The sequence below is a fragment of the Nyctereutes procyonoides genome, unplaced genomic scaffold (genome assembly GCF_905146905.1).
Source record: "Nyctereutes procyonoides isolate TBG_1078 unplaced genomic scaffold, NYPRO_anot_genome, whole genome shotgun sequence".
Classification (NCBI taxonomy): Eukaryota; Metazoa; Chordata; class Mammalia; order Carnivora; family Canidae; genus Nyctereutes; species Nyctereutes procyonoides.
In genome coordinates this window covers 17791216-17810166 of record NW_026575034.1, presented here as the reverse complement: position 1 = coordinate 17810166, position 18951 = coordinate 17791216, and the positions used below count along the sequence as shown (strand labels likewise).

At 38.4% G+C, this 18951-nt stretch overlaps 1 protein-coding gene across 1 annotated transcript in view; it reads left to right on the top strand.

Annotated features, from left to right (window-relative positions):
• SWAP70 (switching B cell complex subunit SWAP70) overlaps positions 1-18951 on the top strand; it is a 70540-nt gene that overhangs the window by 10706 nt on the left and 40883 nt on the right. The window contains exon 2 of the mRNA XM_055318084.1: positions 12969-13109. Coding sequence (XP_055174059.1) covers positions 12969-13109 — 141 coding nt within the window. The remainder of the gene's footprint in view (positions 1-12968; positions 13110-18951) is intronic.

Here is an 18951-nt window from a genome sequence, read left to right as displayed (position 1 = left end):
AGGACAGTCCCATCAATTCTTTCAGTTCATAGGGTGATGGATGTGGGGTTACATTTTACGTGTTTTTGTTCTTGCACGGAATAGATGGTTAACTTATATTTGTTGATTGACTATATTAGAACCAGTAGTCCAGAACTGATCCTACAAAGAGGGGAGGTTACTAAAACTTTTTGGGTATTTATGACAAAGGTAGAGTTTTGAGATTATTCTGATGATGGAGGTGAGAGGCTGGAGATCAGGAGACCAGTTGGGGGGCTTCTGTGAAAGTTGATGAGTCCTTTGATGAGTGCAAGGCTGGGATGGTGGCAGTGGGAATCAAAACAGATAATGTTCCTTACCCCATAGTGCTTTAGTCTTGTGAATGTTACAGACCCAGCAAACTGGCAATTCAAATATAGTGAGATAAAGGAAGTACACATTTCACCTAAGTCTTGTGGGATCTATTCATGACACTTGCCTGTAATGGATTATTTCATTGTTGGCTGCAACATAGTGATTTTTAAGACCAATTCTACCATTTTTGTCCCTTTATTGTCATTCTTGTGTAAGGATGAATGTTAATTTTCCAAATGTTTTTGGAATAGCTGGAGGCGCTTAGCTAACTTTTAAATTTTTTAAAAAGATTTTATTTATTTATTCATGAGAGACACAGAAAGACGGAGGCAGAGACACAGGCAAGAGGGAGAAGGAGGCTCCATGCAGGGAGCCCAATGTGGGACTCAATCCTGAGACTCCAGGATCATGCTCTGAGCCGAAGGCAGATGCTCAACCACTGAGCCACCCAGGCGTCCCTTCAGCTCTTTTTATTTATTTTTATTTTTATTTTTTTAAAAGATTTTTATTTATTCATTAGAGAGAGAGAGAGAGAGAGAGAGAGAGAGAGAGGCTGAGACACAGGCAGAGGGAGAAGCAGGCTCCATGCAGGGAGCCCAATGGGGGACTTGATCCCAGGTCTCCAGGATCAGACCCTGGGCTGAAGGTGGCAGTAAACCGCTGAGCCTGAGCCATCCGGGGTGCCCGCTTCAGCTCTTTTTATTTTATTTTATTTTATTTTATTTTATTTTATTTTATTTTATTTCATTTTATTTATTCATTCATTCATTCATTCATTCATTTTTTAATTTTAACTTTAATTTTTTTTGCTTCAGCTCTTTTTTTTTTTCCCAAAGATTTTATTTATTTATTCATGAGCAACACAGAGAGAGAGAGACCGAGACACAGGCAGAGGGAGAAGTAGGCTCCATGCAGGGAGCCCAACGTGGGACTCGATCCCGGGTCTCCAGGATCACGCCCCGGGCTGCAGGCGGCGCCAAACCGCTGCGCCACTGGAGCTGCCCCGCTTCAGCTCTTTTTAAATGAAACTTTCACACACTCACTAAAAGGTGCTTGGGCACACAGAGGAGGGGAACCTATCTATCCTATGGGGAAGATCGGAGGATTTAGGTCAAAGAATGCTTCTAGAGGAAGAGACATTTGTCACTGACCTTAAGGGATGTGTCAAATTCATCTATAAGAACATCTATGATGAAAAATACGGAAGATCAATCCCCTGGGAAAGCAGGAAAACACGTCAGGAAAGAGCACTGGTTGGGGAGTCTGGAGACCTGTCTGTGCTCTGATACTTGTGTAGCCATGGGAAGTCACTTCTTACCAGGCTTCAGTTTGCTCATTTGTAAAATGTGAAGTACCAGATGAGGTCTTTGAGGGTTAGCCTTCTAATTTAACTATGTTAGCTTGATGTGTTTACCACAGTCATATCCTGTTGAGTGTTTGCTCTGCAGCAGCTCTTTGTTGGAGTCTCAGAAGGGAGAATGGGACCTGTTACTGAGGGCAAGGAGCCCCTGTTTCCCCAGCATTACATTCTCTGGTTAGCCGTAAGCTGATAGAGCAGCTCATTCAGTAGAGAGAGGAGTTGGCACTGGGGATCCTGAATTAGACTCAGCAATACAAACTCAAAGTACAAGAGGTACATGAAGAGGAGAGTCCATAATTTTGTTAAAGGAATGGTGGTACCAAAGTCAGCATCAGGGTGGAAAACCTGTTTTGGGGAGAAAGGAGATGAATTCTTCTTTGGGTTTTTTGGATGTGAGGCAAATTTAGTATAGAAATCTGTAGTATTAGTTAGGGTTGTAAATCAGAGTTCAGTTGAGAGGGAAAGACCAGAAGGAGATCTGAGAGTTATTAGAATAAAGGTGACTTAACATTGTCAGAATAAAAGCATTTTTGAAAAAGAGAATAAGGAGAAAGAACTCAGGGCTGAAAATTGAGCTTTGGGAAATGTCCAGTTGGGAGAATGAGGGATGAAGTAGCGGGTCCTACAAAGGCACCTTTGTAGAAGAAGAACCAAAATAGTCTGAGAGGAGGGGGATGATTTAGACTGCCAAGTGCCAGCAACTTCGGAGAATGCCTGGTTCAGAAAGTGTCTGTCTCATAGGTTCTTCAGGAAGCAGATGCTAAAGACAGAGTTGGGAGTGCAAAAGGGCTATTGAGAAGAAACACCTATGGGGGGAAAAGAGAGTAGAAGCAGGACTGGGAAAAGGAGCTATCAAACTGTGGTATGGACCTGACAAAATTGGGAGCAAATGATATGACCATCTTGCTCAGTCGTTGGCTGAGGAAGACCCTGAGGAAGCTGGAGGCTCTCAGCTAACTACAGTCCTTGTAGCTAAGCAGCATTTCCATTCTTGAGGGATTTGAGTGGTACGTCTCTATGTCTGCCACAGAATCCTTTTGAAAAAGCAATTTCATGAGATTGATGGGGATGGAAGCCATATTATGGAGATCATAAGGAGACAGTGTGGTCAGATGAGGGGACAGAAAACATAAACTTCAGATTTGTGATCATCACTTTGCGTGTATACTGTGGCTTCAGATTTTCTTTTGGATGGAGTGTACTACCTACCTAATTTATCTCTCTTCTGTTATAGAGTTCTCATTCACACTTGTTAATTCTTATTGAGTCCTTTTCTCAAAAATCTCTACTTGAGGGGCACCTGGGTGGCTTAGTGGATGAGCATCTGCCTTTGGCTCAGGTGGTGATCCCAGAGCCCTGGGATCGAGTCTCACTTTGGGCTCCCCACACAGAGCCTGCTTCTTCTTCTGTCTGTGTCTCTGCCTTTCTCTGGGAGTCTCTCATGAATAAATAAATAAAATCTTAAAAAAAAATCTCTACTTGAATTTTGAGATTGCTCTACTAGACCTCAGGCCAGACGAGTTACGCCTGCTAGTTCTGGTGGTATGAATAACTAACGGAGACATTGGTTTTTACTCTAAAAGTGATCTGAATTAGAGATTCCAATTAAACAAAAATTCTCCCCAGTGGAATATAGTGGTAGTACAGGGAAATAAATTCAAAGACCTATCTAGATAAAGATGGAGAAGCAAACTAAATTTAAAAAAGAGAGAAAAAGAGAAAAGAAAATTCTTAAATAGGGCTCATTTAGCAAACATTTGTTGAACATCAGGAACTTTTTTAGGTTTTGGCATTGCACAGATGGATAAAATACAGACCTTTCTCTTTTTAAAATATTTTATTTATTCATGACAGAGAGAGAGAGAGAGGCAGAGACACAGGCAGAGGGAGAGCAGTTCATGCAAGGAGCCTGATGTGGGATTCGATCCTGGGACTCCAGGATCACACCCTGAGCTGAAGGCAGATGAGACGCTCAACCGCTGAGCCACCCAGGTGTCCCCAGACCTTCTCTTTATGGAACTTACAGAGTAGTGGGAGGGTAGATGTAGACACTTCAATTGGAGTTAAATCTTTTTTTTTTTTAATTTTTTTTTTTTTAAGATTTTATTTATTCATGAGAGAGACAGAGAGAGAAGCAGAGACATAGGCAGAGGGAGAAGCAGGCTCCATGCAAGGAGCCCGATGTGGGACTCGATCCCGGGTCTCCAGGATCACACCCTGGGCTGAAGGCAGTGCTAAACCGCTGAGCCACCAAGCTGCCTGTTAAATCTTTTTATAAATGATTTATCTTAAAGATATTTGTTTCTGCATAGTCCAGTGGGACACTGGAATCTAAGGAAGCTGTCCCAGATTGGGACTTTGTTGCCTATCGTGTGGCTTCTTCAAGAGGTATGGCAAAGCATAGTTCTTTGTGAATGACTGAACTGAATTAATTTCAACTCTATAGTCTTACAATGATCTCTTGTAATTTTGTAATTTTATTGGTGTTCTCTAGCTTGAACCCCCCAGACATATTTAATTTAAAAATTTTCCATAAATATAAAAGCTTCACTTTTTCTGATTATAAAGATAATACATAGAATATTCAAACAACACATTGAAGTATAGAGACAAAGGTAAAAGTACCCAAAATTCTACCACCAGAGGCAGGTGCAATGAACTTTTCAGTGAATATTTTTCTAAAATCTTCTCTCTCTTCTCCGTACCTTTTTCCTCTCCTTCCTTGCTCTGTACACATATACACATGCATACGTACATGTGTTGTACGCAAACATATCCTTTTATATAAATGGGACTATATTTCATATGCTTTTGTAACCTATTTTCTTTTTAAAATTTTTTATTTTATTATTATTATTTTTTTAAAAATTTACTTATTCATGAGAGATAGGGAGGCAGAGGCATAGAGGGAGAAGTAGGCTTCCTTCGGGGAGCCTGATATAAGACTGTAACACCAGGACCCTGGGATCACTCAGCCAAAGGCAGACACTCAACCACTGAGCCACGCAAGTGTCCCTGTAACCTATTTCTTAAAGAGGTGATAGAGTCCTCTTTCCATATCACTGTTGTCCATTGCTTTCCATATCACTTTCCATATCACTGTTGTCTGATAGATACAGACAACATCCTTAATAATGGCTATGAACTATTTTACTGTGTTGATGCACCATGTTTTATTTAACCACTTTCCTATTCATAGATATTTGAGATGTTTAGGTATTTCCAGCTGGGGATGCTGCTAAACATCCTACAATGCATAGGACACACCTCCCCCTGCTCCCTAAACAAAGAATTATCTGGTCTAGGGCCACCAGGGTGACTCAGTCAGTTAAGTGTTTGACTCTTGGTCTCAGCTCAGATCTTGATCTGGTGAATTGAAGCCTGCCTTGGGCTCCATGCTGGGCATGGAACTTACTTAAAGGAAAAAAAAATTATCTGGTCCAAAATGTCAGTAGTGATGGAGAAAACCTGCTCTATTCCTTCTCCAGTGTTGGGTAGTGGTGATCTTCACTCCCCTGTATCTGTTCAAAAATCAGGTATTGTTATTCAAGAAGTGATAGCTCTTTTAATTTACATTATTTTGATTACTAGGTTAAGCATCTTTCATTTATTTATTTATTTATTTATTTATTTATTTATTTATTTATTTATTTATTTTCTTTCCTGTATTTATTAGCCATTTGTTTCTTTTATGAATTTCCCATTCATGTCCATTGTCCATTTTTTTTCATTAGGTGTTCATCTTTGATTTCTAAGAGTAATTTGAATATTGGAGCTATCAGCCTTTTTTCTTTGTTTCTTTGTGGTGTCGCTCTCTTTTTTTAAAGATTTTATTTATTCATGAGAGAGACAGAGAGAGAAGCAGAGACATAGGAAGAGGGAGAAACAGGCTCTAATGTGGGACTCAGATCCAGAACCCCAGGATCACAACCTAAGCCAAAGGCAGATAGATGCTCAACCTCTGAGCCATGGAGGTGCCCCTGTGGTGTCTCTTTTTAAAGGGAAATTAAAAATCTTTTTATGTGGTTAAATATACTGATACTTTGTTTGATTTCTGAAGAGGGCTAAGTTAATTATCTGAAATAACTTTTTTTTTAATTATCTGAAATAACTTATTAAAGGTGCTTAATTTAGGTAGTTTCATGGCATACAGTCTGTAGACAACATCACAACAGGTGGTTTTGAGTTACATATCCTGCCTTAATCTGTCCATAAGTGTGATGCTTCTATTGGTAGTCTCTGTGAAGAATATGGAATACAACTATTAGGTATGGTTTCCTCCCTTAACTGAGCTGCAGCTAGGTATTTGAGATACTGCTAGCATATGAGACAATTCGCTTAAATGATGCATAGGAGTTCAGCAGACAGGAGGGCCAGTAAAGGTTTCCAGAGTTTGTGGAGAATGATCTAGTCTTGAAGGATGTAATGAAGCAAATGGAATGTTTCTAGCACTCCATTGTTGTGGGACAGGCTGGTGGAGACCTGGAGTCTCATCCCTGTTTTGTTACTAATCACATTGTGACTTAGGCCAAGTCTCAGGCCCCGCTCTTTTTATCCATGAAGCTAAGAGGCAGGAGTAGAATATTTCCTAAGGTTGTCATTATTAAAATACTATAGTTTTACTGTTAAAAGAGGATTTTTAGAAAGGATTCATTTAGCATTTATTGAAAGCTTTCTGCCCTCTGGATAGCATGTGAGGTGCTGTGGGAATGCAAGGATAGGTAAGACATGGGCCTTTCTTTCAGAAATTTACAATCTTGGGAGAGAAAAACCATGTGTGGTAGTGTAAAATAAGAAATACAGAGTGCTTGGGAAATGCAGAATGAGGAAAGACCATCTTGATTTTGGGTGGTGGGAGCTTCTGAAAGGGATGACATTTATGTTAGATGGGAATGGAGGTATAGGGGTGGTTGGAGCAAAGGCCTGGAGGGAAGGGAAGTGGTACAGGATTTGTGTGTGTTTCAGTGAGTAAACTTGTTTGGTGGGATTTGTATGGTTCATACAAGATGGGTAAGAAGAAATGCTAGAAAGGTAAAGAGGGCTTGACTTGTTGAGTGACTTAAATACAGGGCTGAGATACTTATTTGGGTTTTCCTTCTGTAGGCTTTTGATGAATTTTAGATGAGGGGATAATATGATAAGCAGCACTTTAATAAGATTAATTTGGTAAAAGTGTCAGGATGGTGATTGCTTTTAGGAACTGAGTCAACACTGACCTGGAGATTTCTGAGGCTGATTACAATGAAGGTAATTTAAGAGAAAGCAAGCAAGACTTAAACAGTGATAAGCAGGATGAAAGAATATTGTCAGGAAAGGGAAAATGACTCTGTGGTAAAGGGGCAGGACTTCTATTAAGACAATGCTCTTTAAGGCAGGGCATAATACTGGTAGGAAATTGGTCATTCTGGGTCATTGTTAGGAAGAGTTTTCTGGTAATTTGCCATTAGCTTGAAATTTTATAAATCAGACAGGAATTTTCATTTTTTTAAGATTGCTTATTATAAATTATAATTCTGTAATTGTGTTGGTTCAGATAAGCATGTTGGAATAGAGATCCCCACCTCCCTTTTTCTTCAGTGTTGAAGTTTGCCCATTACGCACATCCTGTAAAGGGAAATTGTGTGACTTGTTGGGGGGGGGGCACGCTTCAGAGGACATTTATAATCTCTACATCTTTGGGAGGGTGGAGGGTAAACATTATGCACTCATGTGTGTTAAAACACTGTTTAGTAGTTCATCATCTTTGATTTTGTTTCATGATAGTTGGAGTAAAGTGCTTAAAGAGGATAAATGGCAAACCACTGAACAGGAACAGACCAACGAACAGGGCTCATACAGTTAATCAGTCATCTCTTGTCAGCAAAGGCCCTTGCAGAGGCAATAGTAGATAGTTATGAAAGAACTGGAGAGAGGGATTATTGGCATGGATATGGATCTTTTATTGTAGTAAACAATAGTTTATTCTTCATATCAGGAATGAGAGCAAAGTTGCTTAGCAATCATGTGGGTGCTAAAAGAATGGCCTTTGGAGGAGCAGGCATTTGAAGTGGGATAAATTCAGTTTTTTCAAGAAACTTGCAGACATTCTGATTAGAGTGATTCAGAGGCAGTCCTTAAACAAATCAAGAACTTGGAGCCCTCTTTCTTCCTGATTGCTTTCATCCTGGTCTGCTTTCCAGCTTCCTCATCTGGAGACGCTAGTGCCTCTTGGAACTGGTTCCCCCAAAGGTTGGTGCTAGGAGATAGGGGCTCCCTGAGAGAGAAGGGTACCAGAGTTCTAGGCATATGTAGTTCTTTACCACTGGATTTAACTCTGCTCCACAAAATTGTGCCGGCCACCTCACTGAGTCCTAGAATTGACTAGGTAGGACTAGGTGAACATCAGTCCATCACTGCACCTGAGCCTTACAACAGGGGTACATGGCCACAGAGTCTTAGGGCTTTCTGTTCTTCCAGAAAGAGGGAAAGTGGCAAGTGTGGAAAGGGCATCAGAGCAGGAAGCTTGGGTTCTTGTCCTAGTTTTACTACACATAAAACTGTGATTTGAGGCACAACTCCTAATCTCTGACTCCGCCTCTTCATCTGTAAAATAGCAGTAATACCTACTTTTCCCAAGGACAAGACTGAAACCAACTAATGGATGATGTGAGTCTACCCTAAAAAGCATAAGCTATTATACAAACTTATGAAGTCTTTTCTTTCTTTCTTTCTTTCTTTCTTTCTTTCTTTTCTTTCTTTCTCTTTCTTTCTTTTTCTTTCTTTCTTTTCTTTCTTTCTTTCTTTCTTTCTTCCTTCCTTCCTTCCTTCCTTCCTTCCTTCCTTCCTTCCTCCCTCCCTCCCTCCCTCCCTCCCTCCCTCCCTCCCTCCCCTCCCCTCCCCTCCCCTCTCCTCCCCTCCCCTCCCTTCCTTTCCTTTCTTTCTCTTTTTCATGAGAGACAGAGAGAGAGAGAGGCAGAGACAGAGGCAGAGGCAGAGGGAGAAGCAGGCTCCATGCAGGGAGCCTGATGCATGACTTGATCCTGGGACTCCAGGATCACTCCCTGGGCCGAAGGCAGGTGCTAAACCGCTGAGCCACCCAGGTGTCCCTGGAGTGTTTACTTCTTGTTAGTAGTTTATATTCTGGCTTTTGAGATTTTGGTTTCTTTATATATTATATTTTTTAATTAAAAAAAAAAAACCCTTGAGATACTGTTTAGGCTTTTAAAAGATTGCTAATAGAAGTTTTGGAAAGTTCTGGGGCTTCCTGGGTGGTTCGGTTGGTTAAGCATCTGCCTTCAGCACAGATCATGATCCCAGGGTCCTAGGGATCGAGCCACCTCATCGGGCTCCCTGATCATCAGGGAACCTACTTTTCCCTCTCCCTCTGCTGCTCCCCCTGGTCTTTCTGTCACATAAATAAAAAAAATCTTTGAAAAAAAATTTTTTTGGAAAAGGTTTAAAGATAGCACACTTTTCGTCGGGCTCCCTGCATGGGGCCTGCTTCTCCCTCTGCCTGTGTCTCTGCCTCTCTCTCTCTCTGTCTGTCATGAATAAATAAATAAAAGCTTTAAAAAAAAAAAAAGATAGCACACTTTTTTTTCTTTTTTAGTGAAAAAACATTTTCAGTTATCCGTTATTCAGTTTATTTTGTTTGATGAAAACTTACCTATTCTAGGCCATATTAACAATGAAAAAAGCTGTATTTCTTATCAGATTGTAGCTCTTTTGCTGAATTCATAAAACAAGTTTAGGGTTGACAATTAAGGATTGGCTTTAAAAAATTTTTTTTAGAAACAGGGTTAACACCTTATTCTGCAGTGAGGATACTGAGGCTGAGCATATAAGTAGCAAAACATTAAACCATTATAAAACAGTAAGTGGCAAACCACTAAACAGAAACAGACTGTGTGAGAGCAGGGCTGGTGCTCAGATCTCCTCTAGGGTCCTTGCTACTATTAAGTGTTGTTTCCCTCACAATTTGTCTAACTAGGGGATCCCTGGGTGGCGCAGCGGTTTGGCGCCTGCTTTTGGCCCGGGGCCCGATCCTGGAGACCCGGGATCGAATCCCACGTAAGGCTCCTGGTGCATGGAGCCTGCTTCTCCCTCTGCCCGTGTCTCTGCCTCTCTCTCTCTCTGTGTGTGACTATCATAAATAAATAAAAATTAAAAAAAAATTAAAAAAAAAAAACAATTTGTCTAACTAAATGAAGATAAAGTTAAGAAAATTGTCACTGAATTCAGCTATCCCTCTTATCAAAAGTACTGTTTAATTGTCCAAGGTTGAAGTCTAGAGTTCAAATGTAAATCTTCTTTAGTGGGATCACTGAATTGAACTAAGCACCTACATATACAAAGAACATTGTTGACTTTAGAGAACTAAAACCATGATGTTCCTTATTACTAGAGAGTATTGGACCAGGGATTACAAAACTTGAATTCTAGTCTCAGTTCTGCCAAGTAACCTTGGTTAAAAACAAAACAAAGCAAAACAAAACAAATTTTATCCCTTTGAGCGAGTACTCACTATCTATAAAATGAAGAGGATGACAATATGGCATCCAAAGCCCCTGCCAGGACTTGACTTGGAAAGATCTATGAAACCCGAAGGTAGAGAAAGGGGAGTACAGGAGAGATTGAGGAGTTTGCATTAATCAACTACTTTTCTCATTATTCCTCTATCTGAAAGCTTTCCAGTTGCCCTTTCCTATCCAAAAAGCTCTCCTTATTTCAAGGCCTACATTACGTTCACTTCCTCTTTGAAGTCACTTTAGCACACATTCTCTTTTCTGAACTCATTGATTGCCCTTCTGTCTCACTCGTGTTAATCATGGTTCATTGCTGTGGATTGTGCCTTATATACCTAATTTCTAGTAGGTTAATATAAAAGAAAAATAGAGACTTCAAGAATAAATAGATCTAAGATGTGTGATCTTAGGCTAGTCAGCTTTTTAAAAATACATGTTTAAGTTCTTAAATAGTTGGAACATTGTTAAATAGGTAAAATTTTTTTCAAACTTGGGAAAAAGGGGAGCTAAACAATGAAAGGTCTTCTACCTCAGGTCTACCACCAAGCTAGTCTTTCCTCTACTGTTATTAGTTTCTTACATATTCTGTTAGAGTTTCTTATTTTTTCTTTCTTTTTCTTGTACATGAAAGATGGCATACTAAACATAATCTTAAGCATATTGCTTTTTTCATTTAACTTATCTTGGAGATCTTTTCATATCACCACACAGTGAGCTTCCTTATTGTTCTTAACATTGTATGAATGCACTGTAACTTAATCAGTGGTTGGGAATTTTTACTTCATTAAATCTCAAATGATTTCAAATTTGAATGACCTTTGAGCCTTCTTGGAGAAAATGGCTCTTTATTTCTCTAAACTCGTATTTTTATAGGACTTTGCAGGTTTTAAGTATTTTATGTTCTTGAAGTTGATCCTCACAAAACCTCTTTGGGAGTAGATAATTACTCCATAAGTTTTACTAGGTAAATAGAGAAAGGAAATACTGATTTAGGTTTTTGCTGGCTGTGGGGCAAGATTTTTCAGCAAAAGCTCTACCGTGCTCTCTTCATGTGCTCTAGTGTTAGCAAATAGAGGTTTTGCTTGAGAAACACAGCCTGCTTTGTAGGGGCTGATAAAAGTCTTCATTACTTCATTTAACCATTTGTGAATTTACTTCCTTTACTTTACTAACTTCCTTAAAACCAGTAAAGCGTGTGGAAAAGGATCTCCACATAAATGAAGCCTTGAGAAACAAAACAAATATAGAGAGAAGATATGCAAATATTCTTTTTATAGGTTACTTTTTTTAACCTTAAAAAATTCTAACTGAAATGTGTATGCAGAAAAAAGTGACTTGCTTGATGGCATTGAAAGTCTTCATTGAGATGAATGTAGATCTTCACGTGATTAAATGTGTAGGGCTGAGAGAAGGGAAGATTTAAACCTGGGATTTAACATCTGATAAGATTCTTTGTTGAAGTAAGTACAGTGTTAACTATGTAATTGTCCTGTTTAGAATACCAAAATGAAATGGGAGGGATTTAAGTTTCACTGTAAAATTTTCATGTAATGCAAAATGAGATTAGTACTCAGATAGCCCAAACTGCTAATTGAACTTCCTGAGTGTTAAAGTATGCACTCACATTATGCCAATACCAGTAATGCTTTATATACAGAGTGCGAGTTTTCTACAAAAGATTTTCAACCATTTTGGTGACTTCTGAGATATTTTTGCAATTAATTTTTCTCCTATTTGTAAACTAGGCCCTTGATTTCTTTTCTTTTTATAGTTATGCTCTTTTAGACTCATGCTGTAAGTGTAGCCTAGTATCACAGAATTTTAGAGATATTGGGACACTTAGAGATTGCTACTTAATATTTGGTAACATTTATATATTAACTTGGCCCTTCGTGTTGAACAAGTAAGAACATTGGAGCCTAGAGAGGTGTCATTGGCCCCGCTCAGTCACTTGGTCCAGAAGCCTGGCTGCAGCTGCCCAGGTCCGTGCTCTTTTTCCTACAGCTCTCACCAACTGATGCTGCTCTCCCTGGGGAGAAGTTTAATTTTGAAAACATCCTCTTGGTCCTTCCCCTTTTTTTCTTTCTAATGTAGGCCAAGTGCTAAAAGACTACAAGGAATATTATAGTCATGGATATTTAAAAAATTTTTTTTTTTAAATTTTTATTTATTAATGACAGTCACACAGATAGAGAGAGAGAGGCAGAGACACAAGCAGAGGGAGAAGCAGGCTCCATGCACCGGGAGCCCGATGTGGGATTTGATCCCGGGTCTCCAGGATCGCGCCCTGGGCCAAAGGCGGGCGCTAAACCTCTGCGCCACCCAGGGATCCCTAAAAATTTCTTTTTGAGTATAGTTGATACACAGTGTACATTAGTTTCAGACATACAACATAGTGATTCAATTTCTCTATATGTTTGGCTTTGCACACTAGAGGCTCAGCTACCGTCTGTCACCACACAGTGCTGTGACAGTGTCATTGCGTTCCTGACGCTCTTTTATTCCTGTGTATAGTCACAGATTCTTGCATGGAGCTGGCTCATTGTAGGCATGTTAAAGAGACTTGTTTGAAGTGAACCAGAACTAGGGAGGGAATGAAGTAATAACTACGAGGGGAGCTGGCAGCCTAGTAGTACTCACCCCATGTTTGTTAGCTTATTCTCTATCTTTGTCTCCCTAGGGCAAGGAGCGGCAAGTTCAGACAGTGAGGCTGCCATATGGAAACTGCTTAGTGTAGTGGATGCCTTTAAACTACTTTCTTTTCCCCTTAGGTCCTGTCCCATAATCTGTGTACGGTGCTGAAGGTTCCACATGACCCTGTTGCCCTTGAAGAGCACTTCAGGGATGATGATGAGGGGCCTGTCTCCAATCAGGGCTACATGCCATACTTAAACAAGTTCATTTTGGAAAAGGTATGCTTCTTCTTCTTTTTTTTTTTTTTTTTAAAGGTATGCTTCTAATGTCTTCCTGCTTACAACGTTGTTTGATTTGCACATTTCAAGTGGGCCCCAGAGCCCCTTGCTGGTGAGTTCATTAAGGAGTTCAAGTATGAGTCATCAGGAGATAAATCAGAAAGAAAAGAGAGAATGGGAGACAGACATTTCCTATTTCTTCCTCTTTTCCACTGTCTTCTAAAACTTGGTGTGATATTTTATAAGTTGGGTCATTTTGTTTGAAATTAAGAGCTGTATTTTGTATTAGTTTGTAATGTCTTCTCAGAGTGTTTTTCTTTTTTCCTTTTAAAATTTTGGTTCCACATGTACTGGCAATGATTGTTAAAGCATGAGTATGTTAGGGTAAAAGGTGATGTTAGTTATCTTTACTAAATAGCTATTGTACAGCAAAGTTTTCATCATAGACTTTTCAGGGTACCACTCAGATGCTTCCTATGGGGTATGAGAAAAGATGCTGCAAAAACCTATTTTGTGTTTAGTAGCCAAATATAACCTATTGGCATTGCTGCTGTGTTCAGTTTCTCTTATAGTTTGGATAATTAAAAATTGACACAAGAAGGTATTGAATTTCATGTATTTCTTTTTTTTTTTTTTTAGAAGAAACTACTAAACTCATGGTACCTTCAAATAATTTTTAAAAATTGGTCATTAAAAATTATAAAAGGTAGCATATGCTTATTATTAAATTGGCAATTAATACAAAAATATATGAAATAAAAAGTGAATGTCACTTTACTCTTTCTAATCTCACCATCCAGGAGTAACCACTGTTAACAGCTTGGTGAATATCTTTGCAGATCTTTTTAAATATATTACATGCAAATATACTCCTACATAATGCATAGTGTTTGTTTCTGTATGGCTAAGATCTTGCTATGCATAAAGTTCTTCAAATTGTTTTTTTTTTTAACTGAATGATATGTTAGTATCATTTTTCCATATTGTGTATACTTTATTTAGTTATTTGTGTACACTTAGTTTAGATGTGAAAGTAATCATATATTCACATGAATGGCTAGAAAATTCATGTTTTTGCCTGTTTATAACACTAAGCATAAAATTTTTGTATATATTTTAAAAATGCCTTTCAAAAAGTGATAATGATAATACTTCAAAGTTAAAAATAAAATACATTGGGGCACCTGGCTAAGTCCAAGGAGCATGTGACTCTTGATCTTGGGGTCATGGGTTTGAGCCACATGTTGGGTGTAGAAATGACTTAAATAAATAAATAAACTTTTTTGCATAAAGATTTTATTTTGGGCAGCCCGGGTGGCTCAGCGGTTTAGCATCGCCTTCAGCCCAGGGCGTGATCCTGGAGACCCAGGATCAAGTCCCACGTCAGGTTCCCTCCATGGAGCCTGCTTCTCTCTCTTCTCTCTCTGCCTCTCTCTCTCTCTCTCTCTCTCTCTCTCTCTCTCTGTGTCTCTAATGAATAAATAAAATCTTTAAAATTTTTTTTTATTTTTAAGTACTGCCTACACCTGACGTGGGGCTTCAGCTCACAACCTCGAGATTAAGAGTTGCATGTTCTACTGACTGAGCTAGCCAGATGCTCCAATAAATAAGTAAACTTAAAAAAAAAAACACAACTATTTACATATTTTTTTCTAAAGCTTCTTTGGATTTTTATTGCTGTATATGTATACATTTTTAAAAAAGATTTATTTATTTATTCATGATAGACATAAGAGAGAGAGAGCAGAGACACAGGCAGAGGGAGAAGCAGGCTCCATGCCAGGAGCCTGACATGGGACTCGATCCCAGGACTCCAGGATTGCGCCCTGGGCCAAAGGCAGGCACCAAACCGCTGAGCTACCCAGGGATCCCCTATGTATACATTTTTTATAGTTTAGTGTATAGTTTAGATTGTGGTTGCAAAATTTTGTGAATGTTTTAAAAACTATTGAATTGTATACTTTAAAGTGCAAATTTTATGGCCTGTGGATTATATCTCAATAAAAAATGTTTTAATCATATTATATAGAAGCTAATTTGTGAGATCTCAAAGCTTCACAATATGATGCCGTACTATTTTCCGGAGCTTTTCCTGGGTGCTGTTCTGTTCATTGATGAGGTAGCTCATTTGTGCTCTGTAGTTGTATTACTAGTAAATGTCTTAAATTCTGCAAATATTTGATGATGTGCTGTATGACTGTGTTTAATCTTAAAAATTAAAGACAATGAGGGGTGTCTGAGTGGCTCAGTCGGTTAAGTGTCCCAACTCTTGATTTTGGTTCAGGTCATGATCTCAGGGTTGTGAGACTGAGCCCTGTATTGGGGTCTGCACAGGGCATGGAGCCTACTTAGGATTCTCTCTCTTCCTCTCCTTTTGCCCCCTACCTCCCCCCTCCCCAATTAAAGACCATAAGCAGAATTTTGTCTGTTATTAAAATATAGAACATACTGGGAAATTTTCAGAAATCTGAAAATTGCCTTTTCAGAGCTAGAATTTGTGAGGGGTGGGTCAGTGAATAGAGAAACATGGTTTCATATCTCAAAGTGCTATACTCTAATACTGAATTTTGTTCTCTTTGATGTAACTTTAAATATCTTGAATTTTAAGTTTTAAAATGTTTTTTGTTTTAGTATTTAGGTATTTTAAAGTTTTGTAATTGGGGGAGAAAATATAGCAGTATTTAAAAAGTTCAAAAATAGCCACTAAACTTGGAGAAAAATTTTATTCATAATATGAGTGAGGATGTGATGAAACAGAAAGTTCTTGTTTATTATTGTTTAGCCACCTGGAGTGGAATTTTGCCAGTCCTTCAGTCCAAATAAAGTAGCCAAGGTTTCCATGGTGTAGGTTTAAATTGAGCAAAAATTAGTCCTTGTTTTGAAACTTGGTTGAAAAAATGCCAGTAGTGACTGGAGAATGTTAACATAGTTTAGAGATTGTTGTCAGTTACACAAAAGAAATACAAAATAATGATTAAACATTTGCAAGATGTGATATACATATCTTTGTGTTATATACATCCCCCCCCCACACACACAGACACACACGCACACAATGTCATTTGATCCTCATGTTAATCCTGCAGTGTATAACTGGAATTCTTATTCCCATTTAACTCAGGAGGAAACAGCATAAGGTTGCCTAACTAATAAGGGTTAGATAGATTTTAAACCTAAGCCATTTAATATCTAGATCAGTGTTCTTTTAACTACTGTTGAGGGATTAATTACTTCCTTCTAGAATCATTGTTTGTTCCAGTTATTGGCTATAAAGGGGAAAGGGTGGAGTGACTATTCTGACAAATCTCAAACTGTCAGCCTCTAGTTTTCTTAGATTTTTCTCTCAAAAGTTTTAAGATGATTCTTTTCTCTTAATTATTATCTGGTGTTCTTTAGTGTTCATTCTTATTACTTTTCCTCTGGGTGGCTTTAGAGGTTTTCTGTCTTTGCCTAGGAGAATTATTCTAAAGGAGTTGAAACTAAGAGATAAATTATGTTAAAATTTACTTTCTACAAAGTAATTTTCCTGTATTTGCTTCTTCAGAGATAATCATATTCCTATCGTTCTTTATCTTGATAGAGTTTCAGTTTTCCTGAAACATCAAATGATTAATATGCTTGTGTTCTTGTATCAGATATTTTGTCTTTCCCAGGTATTTTTTAGTTTTTTGCTTGTTTGTTAAATGCTTTAGTAAAGAATGGAATTCTGTAAACATTTAGGAAGAATGTTTTTTTGTGAGCTTTCCCCTCCATGTCTTTGCAGAGAGATTATACCTGGATTATCTGGCAGTGAATACTTGAAAAAAGCAGTATATTGTTAGATTTTTACAATATAATATTTTATTACAGAGCCCTAATAGACTACATCAAAAGCTAGTTCTGCTTCAGCATATTTATGTCGCAATCTAATTCTTTCATGAGATTTAATAGCCTATTAGGCCTTTGGGTCTGAATCATTGTCAGTTCTTTTTCCTGATTCCACATGTTAAGGGTTGGTGTGAGGTAGTATGACTAAAGCCAGTAACCCATTGGCAACATGCCAAGTCCTCATTGAGGAATCTGCTGCTTTTCTAGTATAAATAATCCTTTTCTTTTTGGCTTTTGGCTTTTTTGGAAACATATATACATATAGAAGAAAAACAAAAAGAAACGTTTCAGTTCAATATAATGTCCTTTCTCTAGAGGTTAGTTGCCTCTGCATGGTTTTCCTAGGCTGACATACCAAATGCTTGCTGTTCATGTCGGTTGTAGTTCTTCCAATAAAATGAGATTTCAGATTTCTGTTATTCCAATCTGTATACCACCAGCAATCAAAATGTCTTCAAATGGATGCCTAACAACTGTCATTTAGTAGGAAGTCATACTGCTCTTATTATGTTAAGTATAATATATACTGTATATAGTATGTATATTATGTATAGTATAATATATAGTATATAGTATGCAACATATATATAGTATATATTTATTGCTGTATGTAGTAGTATATAATATATAGTATGTATAACAGTATATATAATATATATGTGTATAGTAATATTTTGGCACAATGGCTGAGTTGGACTCTATATTTTCATCATATTTGTGAAGTTCTACAGCACTAAAAACTTTTTAAAAAATTTGTTTATTCATGAAAGATACACAGAGAGAGGCAGAGACATAGGCAGAGGGATAAGCAGGCTCCCTGTGAGGAGCCTAATGTGGGACTTGATCCCAGGACCCTAGGATCATGCCCTGAGCCAAAGGCAGACGCTCAATCACTGAACCACCCAAGCATCCCAACACTTTTTTTTAAATTTTATTTTTTTGAGAGAGAAAGATCATGCACATGTGAGTGGAGGTTGCGGGGAGGGGGTAGAGAGAGGACGGGAGAGGATCTTAAGCAGTCTCCACACCAGTGAGAAGCTTTATATGAAGCTCAGTGTGAGGCTCGATCTCATGACTCTGAGATCATGACCTGAGCGGAAATCAAGAGTTGGACATCCGACTGAGCCACCCAGGCACCCCTATATAGTCACTTTTTTGTGCAACCATCACCAGTCAATTTTAGAATATTTTCCTCCAAAAAAACTGTATCCATGAATGCTCACTGTCTCCTTCCCCATATTCCTAGGACTAGGAGACACTAATCTACTTTCAGTCTCTATGGATTTGCCTGTTCTGGACTGGTAATATGAGGCCTTTTGTGTCTGCCTTCTTTCATTGAGCATGTCTCCAAAATTCAGGTACATTGTAGCATGTAATGGTACCTCATTCCTTTTGATGGCAGGATATTTATTTTTTTATGGTTATACTACATTTTGTTTGCACATTTATCAGATTATGAACATTGGCGTTGTTTTCATCTTTTGGTTATTTTAAATTTGCTCTGAGCATTCATGTGCAAGTTTTTGTGTGGATATACATTTCCAATTCTCTTTAAAACGGTTAATGATGGTACTTAACCTACAGGTATACTGCCTGAATGAAATTGTTGGGTCATATGGCAACTCTACGTTTATTTTCTTTTTTGGAAAAGATTTATTTACTTTAGAGAGAAAAAGAGAGAGTACGTGTGGGTTGGGGAGGGGCATAAGGAGAGGTAGAGAGTCCTGAGCAGACACCCTGCATACGGAGCTCAGTTTCACAACCCTGAGATCATGACCTGACCTGAAATCAAGAGTCATATGCTTAACTGACTGAGCCACCCAAGCTCCCCTAGGTTTATTTTATTTTATTTACTTTAATTTTTATTTTATTATTTTTTTAAAGTAAGCTCAGTGCCCAGTGTGGGGTTTGAACTCATGACCTTGAGATCAAGAGTCCCATGCTCTACTGACTGAGCCAGTCAGGTGTCCCAGCA